The sequence below is a fragment of the Tenrec ecaudatus genome, chromosome 3, assembly GCF_050624435.1.
Source record: "Tenrec ecaudatus isolate mTenEca1 chromosome 3, mTenEca1.hap1, whole genome shotgun sequence".
NCBI classification, from domain to species: domain Eukaryota; kingdom Metazoa; phylum Chordata; class Mammalia; order Afrosoricida; family Tenrecidae; genus Tenrec; species Tenrec ecaudatus.
Genome location: NC_134532.1, coordinates 153,077,008 through 153,099,885, shown reverse-complemented (window position 1 = coordinate 153,099,885; position 22,878 = coordinate 153,077,008). Strand labels below are relative to the sequence as shown.

At 44.0% G+C, this 22,878-nt stretch overlaps 1 protein-coding gene across 2 annotated transcripts in view; it reads left to right on the top strand.

The window, feature by feature from the left end:
- Positions 1–22,878, top strand: part of SLC4A4 (solute carrier family 4 member 4) — a 343,893-nt gene that overhangs the window by 205,631 nt on the left and 115,384 nt on the right. For both annotated transcript variants that reach the window (XM_075544222.1, XM_075544221.1), the window contains exons 7-10: positions 7,713–7,870; positions 18,230–18,317; positions 21,475–21,629; positions 22,444–22,557. In XM_075544222.1, coding sequence (XP_075400337.1) covers positions 7,713–7,870; positions 18,230–18,317; positions 21,475–21,629; positions 22,444–22,557 — 515 coding nt within the window. The remainder of the gene's footprint in view (positions 1–7,712; positions 7,871–18,229; positions 18,318–21,474; positions 21,630–22,443; positions 22,558–22,878) is intronic.

The window sequence follows — 22,878 nt, the reverse complement described above, 5'->3', positions numbered from 1 at the left end:
TTACTTAATTTTACTTAACCTGGCGCCCTCAAACTTCTTTGCTGCAAACACTTTGTATCTCAACTCTGCAGTAAGCAGAAACGCTTCAGATGACTTTAAACCCAATTTAGTGAATTATGTAACTGGGAAGAATTCGTCATGAACTCGGAGCAGGACTATGGGAGGGGGTCTGAAGATTCAATTATCTTTTCTTTGTTTGTTTTTTTAAACCCCTGTCTCCCCTCCCTCACCTCCCACCCCAATACGTTTTCCTCCTGTTTTTGTGTTGCTTTGCTATTCTCTTGGACTTGACTTACCTCGTTCTCTCCTCCCGGGCAGTCCTCAGATAGGTCATGTCTACGTGCTAAGGAGTGCCCCTGTGGAAAGGGAGAACGCTGATTTTGCACGTTGAAGTATTAGTTCTCCAGAAAGCTTTTGTCTCTGCTACGATCAAGCATCCATCCTTTCACCTGCTCCCGCTTGTCAAGTGAGGGGTGCGGCAACCTTGGCAGGCTCTGTGTGTTTTTACACTTACGTGGCCTGACGGGATGTGGAGAACATGTTACTTTGAAGAATGCGTTAGGAAAGCTATTGAAAAGGGAAGAAACAGTAGCCACCATCCGTTCATTGAAGGAACCCTGGGGGCGTATTGGGTTATGTGTTGGTCCACTAACTGCAAGTTCAGTAGTTTGAGACCACCAGCTGCTCCATAGGAGAAAGATGAGGCTTTCTGTTCCCGTATAGATGTGCTGTTTCAGAAACCCACTGGGATTCTACTGTCCCTATCAGGTCACTGTGAGTCACAACTGACTTGCTGACTGTGGGTTTGGTTTTATGTTTGTGGAGTAATCCATTCAAATTACATTTATTGAACCCGTCTCTGTTTCAGACACTTTTTCTAGGTAGAAGGGCTATAACTGAACAAAAGCAATAGCTAGTTCTCCCTCCATAGAGTTAGAGCCGACGTTCTCCTGGGGAGGCAGATAGAGAAGATGAGTGAAATATGCAACCTGGTCGGCGTGAGTAAAGAAGAAAAATGAAACAGGAAAAAAAAAGACTAAGAAGTAATTGTGGAGCGACGGGAGCTTGTTCGGGAAGGCCTCCCTGAGAAGGTGACTTCCGAATAAAGAGTCAAAGGAAGGGCGGGAGGGAGCCAAGAAGCCATTGCATTCAGAGGACACAACAGCAGGGACAGTGTGTCTGGGCGGGAGAAGGCAGGAATGGCGCTAGCGTGCGTGACTGGCATGGCTGGAACTGGGCAGGAGTAGGAAGTAAGTCAAGCTTACTATTATCTGCAGAGATGAATAGCGTGGATGGGGGGATTGTTGCAACGAGGTTGGCTTCATTCTTAGTGAAATGGTACTAGCGGAAGGTCTTGAGCAGCGGGATAATGGGCTCTCCTTGCTGCTGTGACCCAGGCAGAACCCGCGGGCCCACTAGGAAGCCAGGGCATCTGATGGAGAGAGACGGTAGTAACATGGGCCCTGGTGGAGGCAGTGAAGCCTGTGAGGAATGGCTAGGCTCTTGATATTAAAACATTTTCAACAGAATTTACATGTAGAATGGACAGTGGGGCATAAGAGAAAACAGAAGACATAAAGACTACTGCCAGGTTTTCATTGTGAATGGTGGAAGGATGGGGTTATTCTTAACTGAAGGGTCAAGAGTACAGGAGAAGCTGGTCTGGGGGCACGATCAGAAAGGCCCAATTTAGGGCATGTAAAATTAGAATGGCATAGCAGAAATCCACCTGGAATGTCCTTACAGGTGGTGATGCTGTGGTGTAGGTGTCGGGCTACTAACCACAAGGTCAAGTGTATCTGCGGTGAAAGAAGAGGCTGTGTCCTTCAGAATAGACACAGCAGGGCTTGGCATTCAGGGTGGAGAACCCAGCTGGAGATCATTTTGCATCTGAAAAGGACAGGTGCTGGTTACTATACAGAGAAAAGTCACTGCCTCTGGGTCAAGTCCACCTCATGGCAACCTACGGACAGAGTAGAACCGGCCCTTTGGGTTTCGGAGACTTTGAAGCTTTGAGTACAGACAGCCGCATCTTTCTCCCAAGGAGTGGCTAGTGGGTTCCGGCCAGCAGAGCTCCTTACCAGCTGCAGGTGGACGTGTGTAAATCAGTATTGTTAAGTGCTTTTGAGTCTGCACAACAGAAGGAAACATTCCTTTGCCTCAGCTCATTGTTGCAACTACTGTGTCCTTCTTTCCCTCGACCCTTTACCAGGCATGGTGTCCTCCGCCAGACACCGGCACCTCTTGATAACATAATGTGTCCAGAGTCTCACCAGTCTTGCTTTCAAGGAGAACTCTGCCTTTATTTCTTCCAAGATAAATCTGTTTGTTCTTCTGGCAGTCCATAATACTTTATTATTTTTCACTAGCATCATAATTCAAACGCATCACTGTCCAGCTTTCAAATGCCTATGACGTGATTGAGAGCACCACAGGACGGGCCTGACCCACGCCAGTCCTCACCGGGACACCTGGGCTGTTTAGCACGTGACAAGGGGACTTTTGGCGGCAGGTTCACAGACTGTAGCATGCCACGTGATTTCTTCATGGCATCTTCCATAGGGGTTGATTGTGGAGCTAAATAAAAGGAAATGTTTGACAATGATAACCTTTTTCTTCTCCATTTGTTGTCCTATTGCTTATAAATGCAGTTGTGAAGATTTCGTTTTTTTTTTAATTTGAATTGTAATCCACACTGAAGCACTTGTCTTTCACCTTCATCTGTAAATGCTTCATAATCCTCACATGTGGGTCCTCCTTCGACCCTGAGATCACACTCTTCTTCCTATAGCTTAGTGGATTATTTGCTCAAAATACAGACAGAATAAGTTGGAGAAAGGATAAAACCGCCATTCATACCTGTCCCGATTTTAAACCAGGTAGCCTCCTCTTTCAGCGCCAGGGGACGGAATAGGGCTCTTTACAGAGGTTTTGAGGCTTACTCTTCATGAAAGTACGTCATTAAGTCTTCCTCCTGCAGGCTTGCTGGGAGGTTAAAATCAACACCCATTTAGTTAGCAGCCTAACTCTTACCACCTGGGCACCACCTGGGCTCCATCAGCCTGACGTTTAACACCTTCAGGCTTGATGAGATCACCCAGGTGAAGTGTTTATTTAGAGCAGAGCAGGTCAAACACAGATCGTAGAGCACTGTCACGAAGAATTCACTTTGTATTTAATTGCTGTTCCTTTCATTAGAAATGGTGACAAGTCTGAATTCTGAGTCGAAGCAGCAATAGTATGTCTTGATAACCGCCCCTTCCATAACATGCAGAAGGAGGTTTATTCCCGTCGTTGTTCGGCGACTTTCGGGGACTTAGAGCTGGTACTGGCCCTGTGTGCACACAGGATGAAGCACTCGCTACCCGGTGCCCAGGCCCTCTCCAGCCTCAACACTGTTCTTCCAGCTTGTCAGGGTTCTTGCTCTTGGTTGCTGCCCCTCTCCTTTACCAAACACGTTGCCCTTCTTCGGGGACCACATGTCCAAAGGACGTGAGAAGAAGTCTCTCCACTCTTGCCTCTAAGGAGCTTTCTGACTGTACTTGTTCCCAGAGAGATGTGTTTGCTCTTCTGGCTGTCTTTGCTATTTCAGTCTTCGTCACCAGGACAATTCCGATGCACCAATTCTCCTTTGGTCTTCCCGGTTCAGTGTCAGACTTTCACATGCCTGTGAGATCTTTGAAAATGCCATGGCCTGGGTCAGACACAGCTTAGACCTCGAAGTAACATCCTTGCGTTTCAACTCTTTAAAGTGGTCGTGTGCAGCAGATTTCTGCAATGCAATTTGTCATTTGATCTTTTAACTGCTGCCTCCATGAAATTTTATTTCACTTAGCCTTAGAAATATCTCAATTTTTCAATATAGGTACAGCAGTATTAATGAATAGGATGCGTCATATGGGTAAGGTATTTTTTGGAGGTCTGTGTTTGCTGGTGGGTAGTCCACATACTCTGTGAGTCACATGGTGGCTTAGCAATCCATCCAGACACAAGGACCAGGTTCTAGATGGAACCGTAAGTCTCTGTAACTCTTCTGGGCAGTTGATGGCTGGTCGATGCAACAGAGCCCGCCCCTTTCATTGCTGGACTCCAGCTCAGTTAGACGCAAAGTAGGAATATAGTGAAAGAGTCATACATTGTTCTTACCCCCAAGAAGCCTGAAGAAAAGCACGAGGCAGAAATGAACACTTCTGGAGTTCCCAAGGAAATGACTTCTTGGGTTCTGAAGGAAATTCAGAAAATAGAAAAATGAAGACAGGATCTTTTTCACAGCGAGTGTAGGTGTCTGTGCGCACAAACCCAGGGGGATTAGGAGCAGATGCCCTGACTGACTAGAGCTAGGATGTGCTGGAGATAATGCACAGTAAAATCAAGTTATTATAGACCTTTATTTTAGTAATGGGGACATTATGGAAACTGTACAATAACAGAACAGTATTCTAGCAATGATATTTTGTTTTTGAAAAGAAAAATGGAAGTCACTGTGGATAGGATTGAACCCCACACTCTCTTTATGGAGAACAATTCATTGCAACTTCCTCAGACAATAATAATAGTTTTGGAAACTTGATGTGTGTTCTTCTCATGGTTGCTCTCTTCTCATTTATAGACCCCCAGTCAGTAGCCATTGTGTCTGTTCTTACCCAGGGAGAGCCTCCAGAACAGAGTAGCACGGCCTCATTAGGTTTCCAAGGGTGTACTTCTTATCCCCATAAGAATCTTGCCACGTAACAGTAATGCCACAGAGCGCCACAGCTTCGTGCCACTGGGTGCTAACCACTGACCTGCTTACCAGCCAAGTGCTTAATCACTGCACCACTAGAGCGTGGAAAAGGAATGGTTTCTTTATAGTAGGATTTATGGGAGGATTGATGACATAAACCTGGGAAAATTCTTTGCTACTTGCAAGTAATCATGTTTTCAGCATCCAACAATGCATACCTCGCCTTTGCTTTTTTATTTGTTTTCTTTGCAATCTTGGCCCTAATTCTCTTGATGACCCCCTCCCCCACCACAGTGTTCTTCTGATGTGAGTATGCAATTTAACAAGTTAAAGGAAAGTCCTGTAGAACTGTCGAGGAGGCTCATGGAGCTTTAGGGGTGAGTTCTCATGCCCTTCCGTCTCCGTAACCAAGAACTCGTAGCATGGTACATTGAAAATGAAACGCTGCCTTCACGTCTGCTAATGGGGGAATTGGGTCATGCTCAACGTCATCCAGGAAAACTTATTGATACTTGTGACTTGAGGGGAGGAACATTTCCATTGAAGGAAAAAGTGTGAATGGTACGCTTTTTGTACAGCCTTTCCAAGTTCTTACCTAGGTGTTTCCATGCTGGGGGAACATTTCCCTTGAGTTGCAGGCGGCGTTTCCCAGTCTCTGAACAATCCTCTTCTCAGCCGGCCTTGAGGCGAGACCGACAAGGAATGAATCGCACCTGCATTGTAAGCTTTCAAGGTGACTGAGAAGCACCCGCCACGATCCAAGATGGCCTCTTGATGCCGTCTTCTGTGTGCTCAGACCGGCCCCCACACGTCCCTCTTCCTCTTCGCCATCAGCTGCTGGTTATCTCACTGTATTTCACTGTAAAGCCTTGTCTTCACCGGATCTTTGAGGCCCCCTGCGTCTGTGCTTCATCATTCACTTTGCGCTAGGCTTGCTACGGCCATTGTCTGTGGGGTGGACATCGTTCTCTCAATAGTTCAGGGTCTTTGCTTCAACAGTTATTTACTGGCTCTCCTCTGGAAGCATTTTTTTGCCCCTCTATTAGGCCATTCTCATGGAGATTCAAAAATATTGTAACATGTTCTTTTTTTAAATTAAAAGATCATTTTATTGGGGGCTCTTCTTGCTCATCTAACATTCCATACACCAATGGTATCAACCATATTTGTACATACGTTGCCATCATTATTTTCTAGACATTTACTTCCTATTGAGCCCTTGGGATCAGCTCCTCTTCCTCCCCACCTCGTGACCCCTTGAAAAATGATAAAATATTATTTTCATATCGCACACTGACCGCTGTCGCCCTTCCCCCATGGTTTCTGTTGTTTGAACCCCTGGAGCGGTGTGCGTGTGGTTATGTGTCGTCCATTGCGATCAGTTCCCCCTTCCTCCCCACCTTCCTCCTACCCTACCCTTCTGGTAGCACTACTCCCAGTCCAGTTCCTGGATTCTGTGAGTGTGTCCTATTTTAAAAGTTCATATTCTATTGCTCACCTCTAGCCATCTCTTCGTGTTAACAACAACCTTTCTCAATGTTTCCATACCTTGCCTCCACTATATCCCCTCTGTTTACTCAGTATCTGGCGGCTCTTTCCACAATAACCACATCTCTGTCTGATCAGGTCCAGGGATCCAGTTTGAGGGCTCACTTGAATGCCCAGCCCCTTCAGAGTCAGCGGAGTGCACTTCCCCCGTCAGTACTGCCTTCACCTGACTTTTGGGGCTGGGCTCGCTCCTGGCTTTCTTCCTCAGTTGCTGGCTCTTCTTTCTCAGTGACCTCTGATCATAACTTTCTCCTATTCCTGTAAAAGCTAGAAGGACCCAGGGATTAGAGTTTACACCAATTCTATTATCTTGTTCCAGGGCATTAATTACTTCTTACATTAGTCTTGGCACCCAGATTTATGCCTGCATCCTCCACCTTTGAACTTGGCGTTCTGGTTGTCAATTAATATCTAAACCATGCAAAATGCCTTTTCCAGGACCTTTGAGGCCCTACAATCTGATCCTTGCTGACTTGTGCAGCTTGATTTCCTACTCTTGTTCCTCCTTAGCACCTTTAACTTTTCCATACTGGCTCTTCTTATTGTCCCTCGAACTACCATACCCCCTTATTTGTTGGAAGGTTGGGACTTACCTAGAATGCTCTTATCATTTTTCTCAGATCTTGGCACGATTCATCTCCACATCCCAATTCCAGATATGCGTCTTCAGAGGGCTTCCTTGAGCATCCTGATGTTACTCCCTCCTGTTTGAGGTTTTTCTTCTTTTTACATTCCACTGCCTGAAGTCATATATTATTTTACCTTCACTGGAATATAAGCTCAAAGAGTACATGAAATTAGTCTACCCCCCATTACAGTCCTAAAGAATCCTGGAGGTACAGTCGGTTAGACAGTCAGGCTGGTACCTGCAAGTTTGTGGGTTCAAACCCGTTAGCTGCTCTGAGGCAGAAAGATGAGACTGTCTTCTCTCAGAAAGAGGCACAGTCTTGGAAAGTCTGTACAGGGTCACTGTCAATTGGAATGGACTCCATGACAGTGGGCACTCCTGACTCCCAACCCCAGGACTCAGTTGAGTGCTTGACTTAAAGTAGATGTTCAATAAGTGTGTGTGGAATAAACAAACAAATAAATGCATGAAATCATTCTGTACATTGTTTTATAAGTAAGTAATGAATATTGGGCCATTGATGTCCTTGACAGGAAGTATAGAGAAAATGTATTATAACAGGTAGATAAACATACCAGAAAATGGCTAGTAAGACTTAAAAAGGAATTGTCTGGGAGTGAAAATTGAGCCGCCTCTCTCTTGCTCTTTTACAATTGTGATTTGGGTACAAGCTGGTTCTCCATCCAATAGCTCAGATGCATTTTGTTTCGTGCCATGGATTGCGGTCCCCATGAAGTGCCGGCACTCGGCTCCCTTCCTCCCTGGGATGTCACTCAGTGAATAAGTGGACCGCTCTTGGCTTTCTTTACTCAGCTGAAGAACAAATTCATGAAGAAACTTCCACGTGATGCAGAGGCTTCGAACGTGCTGGTCGGGGAAGTTGACTTCTTGGACGCCCCCTTCGTTGCCTTTGTCCGGCTGCAGCAGGCTGTCATGCTGGGTGCCCTGACAGAGGTCCCTGTGCCCACAAGGTAAGCTGCACCCAACCTTTTGTGGTTTACAGCATGGGTGGAGATTATGAGGGTATACAGCGTGCTTATGGGGAAAATCTCTCCCACAGCCCAGAGAATCACTGTAACGAGGGTATACTCAGGGCCGGGATGTAGGAGAGATGCAATCTGAAAGAATGTCTAAGTCTGACTTTTTATGTTATCAAATTAAATGGCATTTTTGTAATAGCAACAAAAACAGCAACAACGGTATTAATAATTATAATAATTTATCATCAGGGAGCATACTAACCAGTTAGTTATTTTATTTTATTGGTTATTGTATTGTATTTTATTGGTAATGTTATTTAATCTCCCAGTGATATTGTAAAGTACCAACTCTAGGTGTCTGGAATTTACAAATGAGAAAGATGAATCTGAGAGTTTAAGTCACTTTTCGAAAGTCATACAGATTGAAAGTAAATTCAAAGGTTTCATTGACGCTGTGTTTTATCAGAGAATTAAATAGCTCTGCTATAAACCATGGGCTGCTAACTGCAAGGTTGAAGGTTCAAACTAACCAGGTTCTACACGGGAGAGAGTTTCTGCTCCCCTCGAGATTTATGGCCTCCGAAACCCTACAAAGGCTCTCTCTGAATTGGAAGTAACTTAATGGCAGTAGGTTTGGTTTGGGGCCTTATCAAAAAATTGGTGGTAGTTATCTGTGTCCACAAATACACACATTTATTAAATTATACCCTTAAACTTACACACTTTACTGTTACACAATAATTTGTTTTTAAAAAAGAAACCTTGCTGTTAGGTTACTATAATCATCTACTGATGTTTAAACTGTTCACATATCATGGACTGACACACTAAAGAATTAAGGCTTTGTAATTCTTATTTTGAAAATAAACTCCAGTTCTTGGAACTTCATGGACTTTCCAAACATTTTCCCAAAGACTTTTACATAGTTTCAAATATTTCCATATGAGATTCATGTAACAACAGTTGTGCTCAGCAGGATTGAAAGAATCCTTAGTCTGCTGGTGGCAGAGGTGTCAGGATCTCCACGTTGAGGGGCGATCCTTATTTCAGTATCTCGGTGTGACTAAGTAGGGCTTCACAGCTGACTTCGGGATCTCAACCACTCTAAGGATGCGAATCTACAGGGCTAAGAGGGACAGTGCTTTTTGTAAGCCAGGTTAGGAGAAAACTTTCCCCACGGCCTCCTTATTCAGGCTTCTGAGCATATGTGTCTTTTCCTCATTTTTACATTCCTTGGATGCTTGAAACACAAATAATGCATGGAACAGTCACTGGATGAACAGCGCCATAAAGGAATCTTCTTTACGTACTTCGTTAAAATGCAAATATCACGAGTTGTGTTTTCTGTAGCGTAGGTTTAGCTTGAAAACATTGCAGCGGAGCCTTGCCGTTCCAGGGGAAGACTCCCTTGGCAAACAGCTGACTCGGCTGGTGGCCTGGACTCCAGCTCATGTGCCCTATGCTTCTGTTTGTGTCTCTTTGAACTAACTTTTCTGGAGAAAGAAAAACAAAAACACGACTTTGACTAAGTGTCAACCAGTTCACTGCTAGAGAGCATAGAATTTGTAAACTGTGAGCATTCTGGAATGATAAATAGAGCAGGAAAAATTATGAGGGGGTACCCCCCCCAAAAAAAACACAGATTTCCCCCCCAAACCTATGTACTTATTTATTTAAAAAACAACCTAATCACCTTCAAAGTATACTCCATTACACTTACTGCACTTGTCAAATCTGTGATTCCATTCTTGGAAACAGTTTCAAACTCATCTGTTTGGATGGCTGACAGCACCTCCCTCAGTTTTTTTCTTCACCTCTCCTGCATCTTCAGAGGACAGAGTCTGAAGTCCCCGGTTGTTTGTAGCACAGGGCCTGGGTCACCAAGGGCTGCGTAGAAAAGAGGTCCAAAGTGTCCAGTTAGGAGCACGTGCCAGGAGTGCTCTCCCCTCGGGCTCCGTGCTGTTGTGCTTTTCCCTGTTAGTCGGTTGTTTCGTCCACAGAACAAAACCCTACCTGGTCCTGAACCGTCCTCACAATCATTCCTAGGCTTGAGCCCCCCCCCCCTTTTTTTTGCCAAGTGATAGCAACTTTATTTATTTATTTACTAAGCCATTTTATTGGGGGCTTGCATAACTCTTATCACAATCCACACATACATCCATTGTTTGAAGCACATTTCCTCATTTGTTGCCATCAGCTTTCTCAAAACATTTGCTTTCTGCTTGAGCCCTTGTATCAGCTCCTCATTCCCCCCTCCCACCTCCCCACTCCCTTGATAATTTAGAAATTATTATTTTGTCATATCTTACACTGGCCGACGTCTCCTTTCTCCCACTCCTCTGTTGTCCGTCCCCCATGGAGGAGGTTATATGTAGATCCTCGTAATCAGTTCCCCCTTTCTATGCCACGTTCACTCCACCCTCCTGGTATCGCCACTCTCACCACTGGTCCTGAAGGGATCATCCATCCTGGATTCCCTGTGTTTCCATTTCCTATCTGTACCAGTGTACATGCTCTGGTCTAGCCAGATTTGTAAGGTAGAATTGAGGTCATGGTAGTCGGTGGGAGGTGAGGAAGCATTTAAGAACTAGAGGCAAGTTGTATGTGTCACCGCTGCTACCCCTGCACCCCGACTGCTGAGCCCGTTTTTGTAGCTATAGTATCAGTCCATCTCCATGAGGGCCTTCCTCTTTTTTGCTGCCTCGCGACCTTACCGAACACGATGTCCTTCTCCAGGGGCTGGTCCCTCTATCCTTCCTTCCGACATTCTGCCTGTACTTCTTCCAAGACAGATTTGTTTATCCTTTTAGCTGACCTTTCACTATTCTTCTCAAGCACCACCATTCAAATGCATTAATTCCTCTTCGCTCTTCTTTATTCGGTATCCAACTTTCACAGGCTGAGGAGGCAATTGAAAATACCACGACTTGGGGCAGGCGCACCTTGGTTCTCAGGAGAAGACCCTTTCTTTTTGATATTCTGTAGAGAACTCATGCAGCCAGTTTACCCAATGCAACGAGTCTTGATTCCTCAGCTCCCACATCCATGAATGTTGATTGCGGATCCAAGCAAGACAAAATCCTTGACAACTGCCAGCTGTTCTCCATGGATCATGATGCTACCTGTGGGTCCAGTTGTGAGGATTTGGAGCTTCTTTACAATGAGTTGTAATTCACACTGAAGGCTCCAATCTTTGATCTTCATCAAGGGCTTTAAGTCCTCCTGATTTTTAGCAGGCAAGCTTGTGCCATCTATACATCACAGATGTTACTAAACCTTCCTCCCATCCTGATGCCACATCCTTCTGCTTATGAGCCAGGTTTGCAGCTTACTTTTTCAGCATACAGATTGGATAAATACGGTGAGGGCATACAGCCCTGTTGCACATCTTTCGTGATTTTAAGCCAGGCAGTATTCCTTGTTGTGTTTGCCTGACTACCTCTTGATCAATGTACAAGTTTCATATGAGCACAATGAAGTGTTCTGGAATTCCCATTTTCCTCAAAACTATCCATATTTGTTATGATCCATGCCATCCAATTGAATGCCTTGGCATAATAAGACGCAAATAACCATCTTTCTGATATTCTCTGCTTTGAGAAAACACTCATCTGACATCAGCTAGGATATCTTTTGTTTCACGTCGTCTTCTGAATCCACCCTGAAACCTCGATAACTCCCTATCAATGTGCTGCTGCAGTCATTGTTTGATGATCTTCAGTAAGATTTTCTTGCGTGTGATATCAGTGATATTGGTCTGTGATTTGCACATTCTGTTGAGTCACTTTGGGAAGTCCATGGTACTTTCAGTAGTCTTCATTAGACCCTAAATCGAATGCATTGGGTCTTTTCGGTCTTCCTTATTCAGAGATGCTTAGAGAGATGGAAATGTCACCTTCAGAAGGGTGTAGACATAGATGGAGGATATATTTAGATCTAATAGCTTCACATTTGATATTAAAAAAATGAAGATTGGTATGACTTGGGAGCAATACTTTGTTTTACTTACCCTCATACTATGAAACAATGCCCTGCTGGCATGAGTTATGCTTTTGCCTGCTAGCCACAAGGTCAGCAGTTTGAACCCACCAGCATCCCTGCAGGAGAAAGATGAGACTTTCAACTTCCATGAAGATTTGCAGTCTCAGAAACCCAGAAGCAGTTCTACTCTGTCCTTTAGGGTCCCTGAGAGTCAGAATTGACTGGAAGACAGTGAGTGAGTGTCTACTAGCAACCTAGAGCAACCTCGTAGCAACCCTATCTAGTCTAGGTACTGAGACCGTCACTCTTCATAGGAGCAGCGAGCCTCCTTTTTCTCCAGCAGGGCCTCTGATGTGTCTGAACCACCGTCCAGTTTCTGTACTAAAGGGAGACTTGAAAGCTTTGTGTCTGTACTTAGAGTTCTACGTTAGTTCTTCCTTTTAAAGATGGAGAAAGGTGTGCCCTTGTGTTTATAATTATGATTCGTCGAGCTGCCGCACACCTTTTAGGACACGAGGCTCTAGCCGCTCTTCCTTACTGCGTAGCTTCCACAGAGTTCAACCTGTTTACTGTTACTTGGCTTTGCTATTTGAATTTACCTTGGCTTTCCACTTGCAGCATGTCTGCCTATCTAGGGTCCTCTTGCTATTTATTTGGAAGTATCTCTATTCTTTGATCTTCGGTAACTTGATACATTTATGTGTCATTTGTGATTTTTCTGGCATGTTGCTGGTGCTTTGCTGGTTGTCATCTTGTTACCACAGCTTACAATCTCCGGTGTGCTGCCGCTGTTTGGGGGATCTGTGTTGTTACTCCTGTGTTACGTGGTAAGGAAAGGGAAGCTTCACCTTCAGTGCGAATTCGACATGGAGGGAAAGGGAGGTTCATTCACTATCTATGCTAGAGTTTTCCAACTTTCCAGTTTTCCAACTCCGAGGCCAGATTTTTGGGGAGGACTTAGAGACATATCCAGAATAAAAACCCCAAATAAATTTTCCCTTTTCTGATCTTGATTTGTATATACAAGGTAGATAATTATTCTGTGAACTCATTATTCAAAACCAAATAACAGTAAAAGAAAGAAAACGGACAACTAGAATGTTTTACCCTTTGAGCATCACTGTACTTGACAGATAATTTATGTTGTCAATAATGATTTGCCTTAATAGAAGTAGTCTGTTCCCAAAGGAAGTAGCTTGTGCTTAATTGTCAAACCCATAAAAATAAATAAAAACCATTAGCAGGGTTGAGATGGAGGCCAGGCTAGCACACTGTGTCACGTCCACCGGTCTCATTGCTATCCGCTGTGTCCCGCATGCCATGTGGTTGCTTCTGGTGAGCTCGTGGTCCTCTTGAATCTACTCCGGAAGAGCTACGCTTCAGCCAATTTCCCACGCTGCTGACTATGAATCCTGGGTTGATTCGCCATTTTGAGAGGAGGGAATGAAGGGGGAATAGATGCTGAGTTTATTCTGGAAATAGTGGCGACATGTCGTGTCGTGAAGCCAGGGGCACGCACACACCTTTCCCAAAGAGGTGGAGTGGACTAGGAAGGCTGGCTCCTCTCTGACCTTGTGTTCTGTCTTGGACCATCCTTCTTTTGTGAATGGGCGTCTAGTCCGCTGCTTCCCAACGCGGCTTGCTTTTGTCATAGAGACACGGAGGCCTTTCTTCCGCGCATGCCTAGTTATATTAAAAGGCTCGCTAAAACACGGCGGTCCTCATGAGAGTTGTTGAAACAGCTTGGCCCTATGAAAAAGTCGAACCAGGGCTTATTTCTAGGTATGAGTTGAATAAAAAGGACTCAGTAACATAATTTCCTCACCACCAACCCCGGCTGTCCGGGGCTGTCAACACAGGGCTGTCCCTTCCCGCCACACGAATGGAATGTTTATTCTAATTGGTTATTAAAGAAAAAGCTTCTGGTTAAAAATAGCATCTGTCAATTGACAAAGAACAGCTTTGGTCATGACAGGAGTTTCCCATCTCTTCCGAGGGCTGTGCCGGTAGGGAGTGCTCTCCATCGAGAAAGTCAGGCAGCTTTCGCCTCGCCCCTCACACACTCCCGGGCAGAGAACAGGTCTCCGGCGGAGGCCACTTCAGCTTGCTGGGTAGTGCTGCTGGCTTCCAAGATTTCTCATCTTCTCATCCGTTGATAAAAAAGTTTTACCGGCAGATGATTGACATATCCAAGTAATCATTCAATCATTTAGGAAGAGTTGTCCAGTCATCACCGCAATCAATTTCAGAACATTTTCTTCTCGTCCTGATTGATGTTAGTTCCCCAGTTCCCCAAACCCCGCTCTGTGTCTCTGAGTGATCACTAACCCAGTAAATCGCCATAGATTTACTCTGGATTTCATATGTGGAAAACCACACAAAGCAGGAAGCAAGAAAGAAACAAAGCGATGACAAAGCACAACAGAGGAAAACCTCAACAGAAGAGAAAGCAGAAAATATTAAAAATAGAAATTACTATGGAATGGGTCAAAAGGGAGAGCAAGTCTTAGGTGTTGCATTTTACCCTAACTGCGTCCGCCAGAGGCGTCTTTGCAACGCACTCTACCCAATAGCAAGGCGCTTTGCATCCCTGCACTGTGCTCAGGGGGGATTCACCAGAAGTTTACTCCACGTGGGCTCTGCAAGTGGATTTGGGGATTCCACTGTCCCCAATATCCTTCTGCAAAGCGGCTTTTCAGCATTTTAGCTTTGCTACCATTCCCTTTCATGCTTGGATTTTCTTATTTACAATATACAAGATGGTCTTTGTTAATGCCACACGTGGATGGCAGCCCTTGATCGTTCATATACTGTGGTTGATATGTCTCTGTGCTTCACGTTAGAGACACCATCATCATTTTTCTGGTAGAGAATATTATAAATCATCCCCCTGGGGCACATTGATAGTGTCATTAATCTAGCCATCGATATGGAATTTAGAACACTGTTGAAAAAGAAAATTATACGTGTGTAGGCCAGCTTCTCAGACAGCAGTATAGGAATTGTTGACTTGTGCTGATTCAATGCTTACGGGACTGGACACAATTTACCCTGGAACAGTGGGGGTTGGTCTAGGGCAAGCTTCCCATAGCACTCATTCACAGCGGCAGAACTATGCGTACCAGACGAATACATGTCATAAGATAGCAAAGAGAGCGTTCAAAAGTACATACATGGCAGACCGGGGAAACCATTCATCATGCACCCTCAGCGCAAGAGATCTGCACCAAAGTTCAACAATCTCCAATTTCATAACTTTGGAATCATCCACTTCTTCTCATACTCGGACATTTTAGCCTTAACAACAAGGTCACCCTCTTTTTAATAAAATAGTCTGAATTTTTGTAGTTCCTGGATATTGTAGAGTCCATTCTGATTCATGGTGACCCCAACATGCTAGTTGTGAATTACTTTCTAGGGTTCCTGTGAATGGGCTCTTTTAAGGGATCACCAGGCCTGTCTTCTGAAGTAATTCCAGTGGATTTAAACTGGCAGCCTTCTGGCTAGCAGCCACGAGCTTAACCTTTTGCACTGCCTCAGTGCTCCTGCACCCCAAGATTCCTTGCTCCACATGAGTTTTTAGACTCAGAATGATATTTCTTGATGCTTTGACAACCCCCTTTCTATGAGGAGACTTCACAATGCTCATGGAAAATGGAATTGAAAGACCATGGATTTTTTTAAATGAATTTCATGAAGCTCCCTCATATATCATTTTTAAGGTAGATTACTGAATCTCTACAGCAGTGGTTCTCAACCTGTGGGTCGCGACCCCTTTGAGGGTCAACCAACCCTTTCACAGGGGTCTCCCGATTCATAACACTAGCAAAATGACAGTTATGAATTAGCAACGAAAATAATGTTATGGTTGGGGGGTCACCACAACCTGAGAAACTGTATGAAAGGGCCTCAGCATTAGGAAAGTTGAGAACCACTGCTCTAGACTAATACGAAGTTTTCCACATTTGTCCTTTAAAAACAACTTGATCATATTTCTTAGTTTTATCATATTTCATTAAAGGAAAAAGTCTCAATTACCTCCCTCCCTTTTTCCTTGTCTTCCTTTCTTCCCTTATCTTTCCTGCCCTTCCCCTTTCCCTCTTTCATTCCCTTCCCACCGTCTATTACTCAGGAAAGAGACATGCACCTCAGTATAGCTCGGTCACTGAGCCCATAATTCTCATACAGTCGGTTGGTTGCTATGATATATGTTGTCATCACTGTTAGACTACTGCTTCCATCTGTCCTTCGGTCTTGTTTACCCAAGATCAAGGAGAACATGCTTATAGGAAAGGTGTGCCCCCCTCTTTGAGGACGGAACTGGTAGGCTCCATTACCTGACCAGCACTCGGGATAGTCCCCATCCTCGGCCATGGCTTCCATTGGACGGCTAGCCATTGCAGGTGTTTTCCTAGCTGAAGGTGCAGTGGGTTAAAAGTTGAGCTGCTTCCCAGGAGGACGTGACTCAAACCCACCAGCGCACTGCTGGAGAAGTATGCGGCTCTCTGCTCCTGGGAAGATCTGCAGTCTCGAGACATCCCGAGGAGCAGTTCCACCCTGTCGCAGGGGTGTTAGGAGTAGGAATTGATTCATTGGGAGTGGGTTCCAGAAAGGCTTTAGGAAGAATGCATTCCTCTGAGATGATAAAATGATAGCAAAGGAAACCCATTACACGAACACGTGGTGCGTAAAGAATCCAGGTGTCAGTGTTTTCTTTTGCTGTTACTCAAGCTTCCTCGTTCGTGTAAAGTGAAGCAGGTTTGATCTAGCCCGGTAGCTGTCAGTCTCTAATACAGGGAGGTACTCACCCATGAAAAAAATGACCCAACTCACTGCCACTGAGTCCAGGGTGGAACTGCCCCTGTGAGGTTCCAAGACTGTCACTCTTTACAGAGAGTCACCAGAACCAGCCCCAACTTCCTCCTCTGGAGCACCCGCTGGCCCCCACCTGCTGCCCGTTAGTAACCCCCAACCTCCGAGCTCCTTCTGCTGGGAGCCGATAGGTTTGGGGCAAATGACCAGGATGGGGTCTTGAAATTAGAAAAAAAATCCCCTTTGGATTAAATTTTATAATTAAACAAACAAACAATCAAGGGTATTGTGGAACAGTCCCTACCAGTTTTCATGCACTTACTGATATTGCTTGAAAATTGTTTTAAGTGAAATAACTAAGAGAAACAATTCTGCTAAGCCAAGTGCTAAGTCATTCTTGGTATGGCAATATCTTCCCTAAGGTGTTTTGTCCCAACTACTTGTCTATGCGTTCTTCCTCTGTTGACTCATAACCCAGCCATCTACATTGGCCAGCTCAGAGTTGACAGCACTGTCGTGTTTGAAGACAGGAAGTTCGATGACCAATCGCTTGCCATTTACTTGGATCATCCATTAGCCTCTCGAGGCTCAGTTTCCTTCCCATGAAACGGAAATGGGATATTTATCCTTCAAGCAGAGAGCGGTCTGGAAGATTAAATAAGTTGACGACCAAAATGCTTTGCACTCTTACCCGCCCCCAAAACCAAAAAACAAAAAAAATATATAATCTCATGCTTTTTATTGTCTTTTTAAATCTCTGTGTTAGGTAAGAATGTAATCAAAGGATTATCTCTGGATATTTTTCTTAATCATGTATTTATCAGCGTCCCTGCTTTCCAGTCAAAACAGGCATTTTTGCCTTGTGATCACAGGTGAACTTAAGTGGGACCAGCTCATGATCGCATGTTTGGGAACTTCCTTGCTATATGCGGCCGTGCTTCGTGCGCGATCAGGAAACGACAGCAGAGGAGAGAGGAGATCCACGGGGGAATTCAACCCTCTGTGAAGGGGGCTTCGTGGTGAACTCCTCTCGGGTGTCCTGGCCTATACTTTGATTCTAAACACGAGGCTCACGGGGAGAGGACAGTGGTTTTTGCTGACTCCCACTTACTTCTCTGTAGAATGCTTCTTAAAAGTACAGAAAGGACCATTTGTCACTGCCTATATTGAGTAATGAAAAAATATGACCCATCTGAAGATGTTCCAAGTCGTTCTGGTTATTGTGCTTAGTGGGGCTTCTCCAAAGATTCTGAATCTTTAAAGATGCTCAAGAGGTAGAAAGAGAACAAAATTGTGACTCATAAGGTAAAATGTGTTTGGTTAAGCAATAAGTTCATCCACTTTCCCATGCTAAATTATCCTTTGCCTCTTATTAAACTGAACAATTTACATTCCTCAATAGTGTGATGCAGAATTATTTATATTACCAATAATATTATAAAAGTTTAAAGCTGAATTTTAGGCCTAACTTTTTATGAATTAGATATATGTTCTTAGTTTTAGGTTTATTGTGTTCAATGAAATAATATAGCCATTGTTTCTTTCCTTTTCCATTAGGTTCTTATTCATTCTCTTAGGTCCTAAGGGGAAAGCCAAATCCTACCATGAGATTGGCCGAGCCATTGCTACCTTGATGTCTGATGAGGTATGGGATTGGGATGATGGGAATCTGTGAGTGACCCTTTATGCTGTTTTCATATTATGAATCGGGCATTGTAATTTATTCCATTTAAATAATATGGTTATAATCCTTAAAAATTAATAAAAATAGAAACAGTCATTTCTGGCAAGTGAGTTGACTTCTAAACTTGTCTTAGTGAGGAAGTGCATGTTGCCTTTGCTTTGAATTCTAAATACTATGCTGGTATGAAAGAGATTTGGGCTGAAAGTAAAGAATCCAGGAACATATTCACCTGTGTTTTATTGACTCTGCAAAGGCATTTCTCTGTGTGAATCATACCAAATTATGAGTTGTTTCACGATGAACAGGAATTACTGAGCACTGACTTGTGTGCTCCTGGAACTGCTACGGAGACCAAGAGCCATCATTTGAACAGAACAAGGGTATTCTCTGATTTGTAATCAGGACAGGTACCTATGAAAGTTATATCCTTGTACCGTATTTATTCAGTTTGTATCCTGAGCAGATGATCCAAGAAGTGGATGGAGTGGATGAAGGAAAACTTAGCATCAGGGTTTCAGGCAGGGAGAGTCATTTGCAACCTGTTATTGTGGAGATGACACGGCCTTGCTTGCTATTTGTGAAGATGACGTGAAAAACGTACCGATACAGATCACAAGCTACAAACAGCCTGCAGTATGGGTTCCGCCTTAACACATAGAAAACAAGCGTCCTCAACACTGGACCTGGAAGCAACATCTTAATACATAAAGGAAAGATAGATGTTGTCAAGGGTTTTATTTGATTTGATTCCAAAATCACCACTCATGGAAACACCATCTGAGAAATCATATGTTTTCTTTCACTGGACAAATCTGCTCCAGAAGTGTTAAAAGTGTTAAACTTTGAAAGATTAATTTTCAGCAATCTCATACGCAATTGAAAGTTTGAACATTGAATAAGGAAGACCGAAGAAGATGTCTTTGAATTATGGCATTGGTGAAGAATATTCACTATAGCTCAGACTACCAGACTAACAAACAGAGTGCATTAGAAGCAGTAAGTACACCCATACTGTTCCTTAGAGGAAAAGACAGCAGCTCTACATAGCATGTGCATTGCACTTGTTATCAGAAGTGACCAGTCTCTGGGAAAGGATGTCATGTCTGAGGGTCAGCAAAAGAGGAAGACCACCAACGAAGACTGACACCGTGGGTTCAACAGTGGGTTCACGCAAAATAACGATTGTGAGGAACGTGGAGGAGTGGGCAGTGTGTCATTCTGCCATACATCATGCCCAGGATTACCTCTGCAGTTCTTAGCAACAGCACCCACCTGAAGCATTGATTCGCAATGCTTTTGGCTGTGACAGCCAATCTAACTTATATGATGCAAACAATTTTAGGTTCATTTTCCTACTGAGGTTGGTTTAATGTGATTGCTTAAGTCAGGAACAAAAACTCCTGTGTCTTAAGGGCTCTCTTAAAGTCAGCCACAGGTTGTAGATGTATTCAAGGAGGAAAGGAGGTGACATTAGCTGTCTTTTTCTGTTATCTCTTGCTATAAAACAATACTGAGTGGACTTTTTATTTTTATGGACTGGCAGCCCACGTGTTGCAAATATGAGTGGTGAGCAGTAGTCCACAGGTGGAAAATCTCTGAGATTTTCCCTGTGAAGTTATATAAATAGCACTTTGAAATGATTTAAACCAACTCATAATATACTCAACAATTTCTTCATGGCAGCCGCCTTGTAGTTTTTAAATTAGTGAAAAGGTTTTGAGCCTTTTTATGCACCTCGTCCATTTTACCTACAAATTCTTCAAGATACTGTTAGGAACAGATGTCGTTCCCAGTAGGAGGACTTTTGTATGTCAGTGATCAGCTCTTTTGGTGATCAGTTCTTGTGTGCACATATGCTGGGAGAGCAGCCCTCTGATTTTTTTCTCAATCTCCACCAGTTGCTATGTGGGAGAAAGATGAGGCTGCCAGTCCCTTAAAAGTTGTGCAGTCTCCAGGATCCCATGTAACGGTGCTATGAGTCAGCATTGGGTCCATGGCAGTTGATTTGATTTTTGGATCTGGTGGGAGACGATCTTCTAGTATAATGGTCAGGCCCCTGCCTGTAATCGAAACATCAGCAGTTTAATCGCGGCTCCATAGGAGAAAGCAGTGGCCATGTGCACTTGTGAAGATTCACAGCCTTGGGAAACCTGGGGGCAGTTGGGCTCTGTCTATGGGATTGCTCTGAGTTGGATTAGACTCTATGGCAGCAGGTCTGGATGGGTTTGAACAGTGGGAGGTCGCAGGGAGAATGAAGTTGAAGATGGTAGTGTCTGCTAAATATTAACTACTGGCACCTTGTCTTATTTTTCTCACAGCCCACTACCCTTTTCTCCTTAACTGCTAGTTGTTTGTTAACTTGGAAAAATTCTTGTCAACAAGAACTGATCTAGTAGCAGTTATTGGCAAGGGAACTGAGCACAGCCACCTTCTCTGTTAGACACTAATGAATTTGCCTTGTGAAATAAGGAAGACTTGAATTTCGTGTATACAACTTTTGGATCATTAGCTGGCTTGGAACAATGGGCTAAGAGGATTGTGCACATTCTGGGGCCCCTTTGGAGGGACATAAAATGCAGGAAGTCTTTGCTGCCTTGGGTTCTTTAGCTGCTGTCTTCTTAAAGATCGATGGCTGGTCACAAAGTAACAGCCCTTTGCTCTATGCATTGGCAACACAATGTGAATTTTTCTTCTTTTAATTATGAATATAAATTGTGTTTGAGAGCTGGTATGTTTGGGTTTTGACCCGATCTTAACAATCAGCTTGAACTTTCTCATCTTGATATACCAGCAGTTGTTTTCCTTGTAGTTTTAAGGAAGTGACTTTTCAATATGTGTCTAAACCATTTTCTTCTGGATTCCACCGCAATGGTATCCGGTTTTTGCCCCTACCCAGAGATGAAAGACAGTGCTGCTAAATAGTATTGATAGAATGATGGACAGCTATTTTCTTAAGCTTCTAATCATCTGCAGATTTAAACATTGAGCTGAAATCAATAATAGGAAATGTGATGACACAGCGATGGTAAATTGTAGTGGATTATAGATGGTATTCTTTCTGCTTGACATCGTGTGGAACTTCTGTGGTTGGGTCAGCCGATCTCCCCTTGTTCTTCAGGTGTTCCATGATATTGCTTATAAAGCTAAAGACAGGCAGGACCTGATTGCTGGCATTGATGAGTTTCTCGATGAAGTCATTGTCCTTCCACCCGGGGAGTGGGATCCAACCATCAGGATAGAGCCTCCAAAGACTCTTCCATCATCTGACAAAAGGTAAATTATCAGGCAGGGGGGAGTTTTCCATTCCTGGGACATCCTGGGACAAGGTGTGTTTGGAATAGAAAGTGAGAACAGGTAACCGCTGTCCTGTATTCATGTTCTCCGTTAACCCGTGTAGCATCTCCAGTGAAACACATACATCCCTTAGTTCCACATTCTTTTGACATGTAAAATGGATGTTAGATGCTATGATTTTCTTCAGTGATCACAATTGGCGATCCCCGAATATGACGTGGAAATGAGGAGCAGGCACTCTGTGCAGATGCTCTGTGAACTCCTGCTTAGGCTGCTGCTATTGTTAGATGTCACTGAATCAATCTCATCATCAAGTGACTGCCATATGATCAAGAGCGGCCTCATGGCGCTTCTAGCCTGAACTCTTCACAGAAGCAGAGGGATTGGCGGGGTTTGTACCCCAACACTTTGGTTAGCAGTAGAGCACGTAACCCTGGCTCTTCGGGGCACTTCCCAGGACCTGTGGGAGGACCAGTTGATTCCATATGAATCTCTACAGATTGAGGAGTGTAAGAAATTAAGCATGATGGCTCAGGGGAAGCTCTTTTAGTAGAAATCTTTTATTGGCCAGATGAAACATGTTTCCTCTTTTACAACATACAGTCCATCCAACTTTGGTTTGCATCTGTTAATTTGTCTTGACTCTAAATATCATCCTTTAAGATTTGTCTTGGAGGACAGAAGAGACCATGCTCTTCCTTATGCCTGGTCTTCTTTAGCTACTTCGTGATGTAGCTGACCAGGAGGCGCACGGGACACGTTAATCTTCTCCGTGGTTTATTGTCTTGCTCAGGAAGAATATGTACTCGGGTGGAGAGAATGTCCAAATGAATGGGGACACGCCGCATGATGGGGGCCATGGAGGTGGAGGACATGGGGACTGTGAAGAATTGCAGAGAACTGGAAGGTAACGGGATGCATTCTTTGCTCCTCCTGATGAGGTCCTCTATGGATCTAAGTCGCTTCTAATCCTTTGAGTGAAATTTTTAATCCAGTGGCTTGTTCATTTATTCACCTAGAAATTTTTACAGTGAACCAATTTTTCCCCGGTACTGTGAGGATACAACAGTGAATTAAACAGAACTTCCTGCCCTTATGGAATTTGCTTTGTAATGATAGATAAGTAAATAAATAAATCTGGTGCTGGTTCGATGGGAGGCAAACAAATCAGACATCAATAGGGAGATTTGCAGTGGGGGAGAGTTACTCCAGTTTTGAATAGGTTGGA